Source organism: Propithecus coquereli, unplaced genomic scaffold, assembly GCF_000956105.1.
Source record: "Propithecus coquereli isolate 6110/MARCELLA unplaced genomic scaffold, Pcoq_1.0 Scaffold63, whole genome shotgun sequence".
Taxonomy (NCBI): domain Eukaryota; kingdom Metazoa; phylum Chordata; class Mammalia; order Primates; family Indriidae; genus Propithecus; species Propithecus coquereli.
The window spans coordinates 9,844,162-9,850,000 of record NW_012152285.1 but is presented as its reverse complement, the minus strand read 5'-3'; the positions used below and the strand labels follow the sequence as shown (position 1 = coordinate 9,850,000).

At 35.6% G+C, this 5,839-nt stretch overlaps 1 protein-coding gene across 2 annotated transcripts in view; it reads left to right on the top strand.

Annotated features, from left to right (window-relative positions):
- Positions 1-5,839, top strand: part of LOC105822696 (cytochrome P450 2C18-like) — a 242,436-nt gene that overhangs the window by 223,252 nt on the left and 13,345 nt on the right. For both annotated transcript variants that reach the window (XM_012659715.1, XM_012659714.1), the window contains 2 exons: positions 1,599-1,759; positions 2,934-3,110. In XM_012659715.1, coding sequence (XP_012515169.1) covers positions 1,599-1,759; positions 2,934-3,110 — 338 coding nt within the window. The remainder of the gene's footprint in view (positions 1-1,598; positions 1,760-2,933; positions 3,111-5,839) is intronic.

Below are 5,839 nucleotides of genomic sequence, written 5' to 3'. Positions count from 1 at the left end.
CTAGGACCTCTTATACTTTCCTGGATTAAACTTAAACCCATTATCCAAAGTGAGGTACCACAAGATCTGAACAATGGGTTCCACTTGTACTCGCCATCAAATTGGTACTAACTGATGAACACTAGGGTGCTCATATCGCAGTAATACTCTCCAGGGATTAGGGGGTTGGGGAGATAAACCGACAACTAAAAGACACGGGAGCATTGTAGGGGGGAAGGGCATGCCTCTAACCCTCGCTTGGGTGAGGCAAAGACATAAAGTGTAACCATAATGTTTGTACCCTCATAATACCCTGAAATAAAAAAAAATTCTCTATTTCAAATGAAGTGAAAGGAAAGATTGAAAATCAGATTTTATCTGTGCTGATGCACACACATACAGGCACACACACACACAGATACAATCCCAAGGCTTTGCAAATTACCTTACTCCTCTCTGGCTGAAATACAACTTTTTCTGAAAGCTTAGAGACCTGTAATATTGAAAGGAGCTGGGGATAGAAGCGCCTAACTCAACAGGTTTCCTGTTGTTCCATACCCTACCATTTATTCGGAACACTTTTGATTCAAGTCATTCTTATCTAGAGTCTAGAGATGTGTATTTGGGATATCTTTACATGTAAAATTTGTTGATCACTAAATTACAACATTTTCATGTTAGAGATAGACACTCTACCAAAAGAAAAGGACAACCTTTCTTATAATTTAACTTCTTAACCTGTAATATGACAGACTAGGGTTAAGTTATGGTCAAATTTTAAAATTTATGAAAACATACTTCTCTTGATGGCTGTAAAAAGCATTATCCCAGAATCCACAAAGAGTGGCTTGCCCAAATGAATTTGGAGGATGATTGGAAATTATGGAGGCTAACTTACTAGGGAAGGAAGTTTTTAAAAAATCATTAAAATGAGAAATGAAAAGACTTCATTTATCAATTCTTTGTTGGCTTGCTTAACTTGCATTTATATTTGAAATAAAAATTACTCATTTTATTTTATTGGATACACAAATCCATCTTACATTTAGTGTTCATTTGTATTAGTTTTTCATCTCCTGTAACGTGGCTATATTGCATTTTTCACATTTGTTCTATATGGTGCATGAATTCACTCACAGTCTCTCTCTCTTTAGTTCCTTTCTACTGTTTCAACACAGGATTCTTTCACCTATTCGTTCCATATGAGTACTTTTCACGTCCAAATTGTTCACTCCTTTTCTGTCTCTGTGCTTTAGTGTTCACAGCCTTTGAAGACATATGTGACTCTGCTGTACAAACTTAGATCATTAGATTTTAAAAATGTTTTCTGTTTCCTTCCAAAATAATATACACTTTGGTTTAAGGGTGTAAATAAAGGCAATGGATGTGAATTGCCACACGTGAAATTCCATTATTTATCCAGGGAGGCTGTAATGTTCAACTCAGGTTTAAGGTAAAAGGGAAGTGTTTGGATTTCACGTGTGCTGAATTTATTTTTTTATGTTAGGGATATTTGTTGGTCAGATATTTCTTAAAATTTCAAAATTACATTTACCTCTTAAGAAAGACAGATTGTTTTATGTTTTAATAGTATTTTAAAGTGGTTTTGAATTCTTTAGCCTCATCGTGTGATCCCACATTTATCCTGGATTGTGCTCCCTGCAATGTGATCTGCTCCATCATTTTCCAGAGTCGTTTTGATTACAAAGATCAGAATTTTCTTATGTTGATGGAGAGGTTCAATAAAAACGTCAAAATTCTAAGCTCCCCATGGATGCGGGTGAGTCTAGGATTTCTTCTTCCTGAGAAATAACTTATGCTCTTTTCTCTGACAAATCCAAAATTCTATATGGACCAAGCTGTCAAGTGCATGTTTGAATACTGCTGTCCTTCCCAGAGTTTTATGAAGTGACCATCTGGGATAGACGGCTGAGCCTTTTGTTTTACACACAGGAAGTGAATGCCCAAATGTAGCGCTGAATTTCAAGCCCATTAGCTTCATGACCAGTGGCTTTTCCATTCACCCACAAAGCCCCACTTCTATAAGGTACTGGGTGACAGCCCAAAATATGCCTGTATTATTGGATGCACATCCAGGCCCTTTTTGAAGACTTCCATTACCCGCATGACTGGTCCTCAACACTTAGAGACTTCTTCATAGTATTACTTGGCAAAAGTATCCTAATTTAAGAAGAGAATATCTCCTGCAAAGACTGCAACTATTTGGGACCATAGAATCTGTCAGGAAACACTGCCTAATGCAGGGGTGTTTGATGCCTCAGATGGGAGCCTAGCTGACAATGTAACTGGGTTAAGAATGACAAAATGCATGGTTTTATTGTGTATGAACCAGAAACAAGCATCACAATGTTACCCTGTCCTGAATTGGCACAATGTACACTCTGCCTAAAGCATAATTGTTTGGTCTTACAGAAGTTATTGAACTACTCTGATGTACTCTTGGCTTTCAAGATAGTTTTGAGAAACACCCCCCTTCTAAAATGCTGATTCTGTTTCTGAGGCTGCTTTAAAGAAAGAAAAACAGCAAGGACCAGTTTTTTGGTCTAAATCAGCTTGCCCAAACTCCCTTAACTTCTGCTGTCATCTACAAAATGTGAATGCTAATAATGCATGCCCTGTTATCTTACAAAGTTGTAGGGAAGAATTGGTGTGAAAATTGAGAGAATTGATGGAAAAGTGTTTTATGTAATAAAGATGATATATGAGTCTAGGAAATGATTAATATATTTGATTCTCAGGTCAGAATTTTCTCCTTCAAATCTTTTTATAAGCATAGAGGATCACTATATATGAACAAAAAAAATTTCTTTGTCAATATGGACACCATGTTTTATGCATAGTTATATCTATAATTTCTTAGCGTGGTTTGGTATATGGTATATATGTTTTTGTTACATATTTTTTATTAAATAAATTACTGTGCTCTATTTTAGCTTTGCAGTAATTTCCCTGTTCTCCTTCATTATCTCCCTGGAATTCATAAGAAATTATTTGAAAACATTGCTCTTATAAAAAGTTATATTTTGGATAAAATAAAAGAACACCAAGAATCACTGGATGTTAATAATCCTCGGGACTTTATTGATTGTTTTCTGATCAAAATGGAGCAGGTAAAATGTTAGCAACAGTTTAGTTATTTGATTGTTTGTTCATTGAGTAGTTCTTTAATGTACTTGGGTTTAAATGGTCAGGCCTCAATTCTTGGCCAGCATATAAAATACATATTGTATTTATGAATCTGCACTAAGCTTCATAGAATATGTACAATTAAATTGTCTCATAGGTAAAATGCATTGACTTCTTTAAATAAAAATAATCTACCTGAAGAGATAGAATGTACTTCTTATAAGAAATGGAAATAATTGCAAAGTAGTTAGAAAATATGAAAGATGATGCCATTAGATGAAGATGGGCAGTATCACTGCATACAGTGTATGGAAGAACGGAAAAGAATAGCTCAACCTAGGTGGGCTTCCTCCATGTCCTACAGATTGAAATAGACCTGAAAATATTTGCAGTGAGGTATAGGAGCAGGGTTTTCAGATGGGTTGAGTGGTTTATGTCGAGGTGTAAAAGTGAGTGGTGGGAAAATAGGTAGATGGACGAGGGAAGGTTAATTGAATGTAACCTAAAATGAATTTGCACAGATAAGGACTTGGAGGCAGCTGTCTATCAGGTAACCTTTTAACATGAATCCTGTTATCACTGTACTATTTATTGAGAGGCCATTTTTTCTCTATTGAATTGTCTTGGCATCTTTGTTAAAAACCAATAGACTACAAATGTGAGGGTTTATTCCTGGGCTCTCAATTCTACTCCATTGATCTATATGTCTGTCCTTATGCCAGTTGTGCATATCTTGAAGTCTTAATTGCTGTAGCTTTTCATTAAGTTTTCATATCGCGAAGTATGAGTTCTCCAAGTTTGTTGTTCTTTTTCCAGACTATTTTGGCTGTTCTGAATCCCTTGCATCTCTGTATGAGTTTTAGGATAAGCTGGTCAATTTCTTCAAAGAAGCCAGTGTGTATTTTGACAGGGGGCGCATTAAATCTGTAGAGTAATTCAGGAAGTTCCGACATTTTAAAATTAAGGCAAAATTCATGTAACATGCAATTAGCCTATTTAAAGTATACATGTTAGTGGCATTTATTGTATTGACAATGTTGTGCAACCACCAGCTGTCTCTAGTTTCAAAATCTTTTCATCATCCCAGAAAGCATACCAAATGCATTCATGATCACTCCCCATTCCCCACCCAATAATGTAGTAACCTTTAATCTGCTTTCTGCCTCTATGGATTTGCCTATCATGGATATGGCACGTAAAAGGACTCAGAGTGTATGTGACTGTTCGTTTCTGGCTTATTTCACTTAACATAGTGATTTGGAGGCTTACCTCCATTGTAGAATGCATCATTATGTTATTCTTTTTCGTGGCTGAATAATTTCCATTTTTCATGCACTCATGCAACAATTTAAGCTTCATCAGTTTATGGGCATTAGTGTTATTTATATTATAAATAATGCAGCTGTGAACATTTGAGTACATGTTTCTTCATGGATTTTTTCATTTTTCTTAAGTGCAGGCCTAGGATTGGAATTTCTGAGTCATATGGCAATTTTAGGGTTATCTTTTTTAAAAACAAGCAAGTCTTTCTGCAGTGAATGCAACATTTTACATTCTTACCAGTAATTGGCAAGGGTTCCTATCTGTACATAATTGTTACTACTTGTAATTTTGTAATTTTTGTGTCACTGAAAGTGATTTTGACTTGCTTGTCCTTCATGACCAAAGATATTCAGCATCTTTTCACATGCTGTTTCTCATTTGCATATCTTCTTGGAACTAATGATGTTCAAGTCCTTTGCTCATTTTTTAAATTGAGTTTCATGTCTTCTTGTTGTTGAGCTGTAAGAATTGTTTATGTAATCTTGACATTAAACCCATGCACATTAAAGTGTTTAACCCATATTAAATAAATGATATGAAAATACTTCCTTCCATTTGGTAGGCTGTCATTTTATATTTGAATTATGTCCCGTGATGTGCAAATATTTTAATTTTGATGAAGTCCAGTGTATCTATTTTTTCTTTTGGTCATTTAGTATCAAATCTATGAATACATTGGCAAATCTGGAGGCTTTAAGATTTACCCCAATATTTTATTCTTGGACTTGCAGAGTTTTAGTTCCTATCCTTGAATTTTCATCTAATTTCAGAATTATTTTGACTATGGTATGAGAAATGGCGCCAACTTCTTTCCTTTGCATGTGATTATGCAGATGTCCCACCACTGTTTGTTGAAGAAACTCTTCCTTTACATTGAATGGACTTGCCGTGCTTGTTAGAAATGACTTGGCGATACGTATTAAGGTTTATATGTAGATGTCGATTTTACTTTTATGATTGTTCTTGGTGTCTTCCCTCATACTAGTACCATAGTGTTTTGATTATTATGGCTTTGATTGAAGTTTTGAAGTTGGGAAATTGAGTCCTCCCACTGTAGTTACATATGAATTGGGGATTGGCTATGCCATTTTTGCCAAAAAGGCCATTGTGATTTTGATAGAGATTACATTGAATATTCACATCATTTTGGAAAGCAATTGCCATCTTAATAATATGACGTCTTCCAATTCTTAAAAGTGGGGTCATTTTCCATTTATTTATTTTTTATTTTATTTCAGCATATTATGGGGGTACAGATGATTAGGTTACGTATGATGCCCTTACCCTCCCTCCCCCCCCAAGTACAAGCTTCAAGTGTGTCCATTCTCCCGGAGGTATGCATCGCACTCATTGTTTGTGCATATGCCCGTCCCCTCCTCCCCCCTCCCCC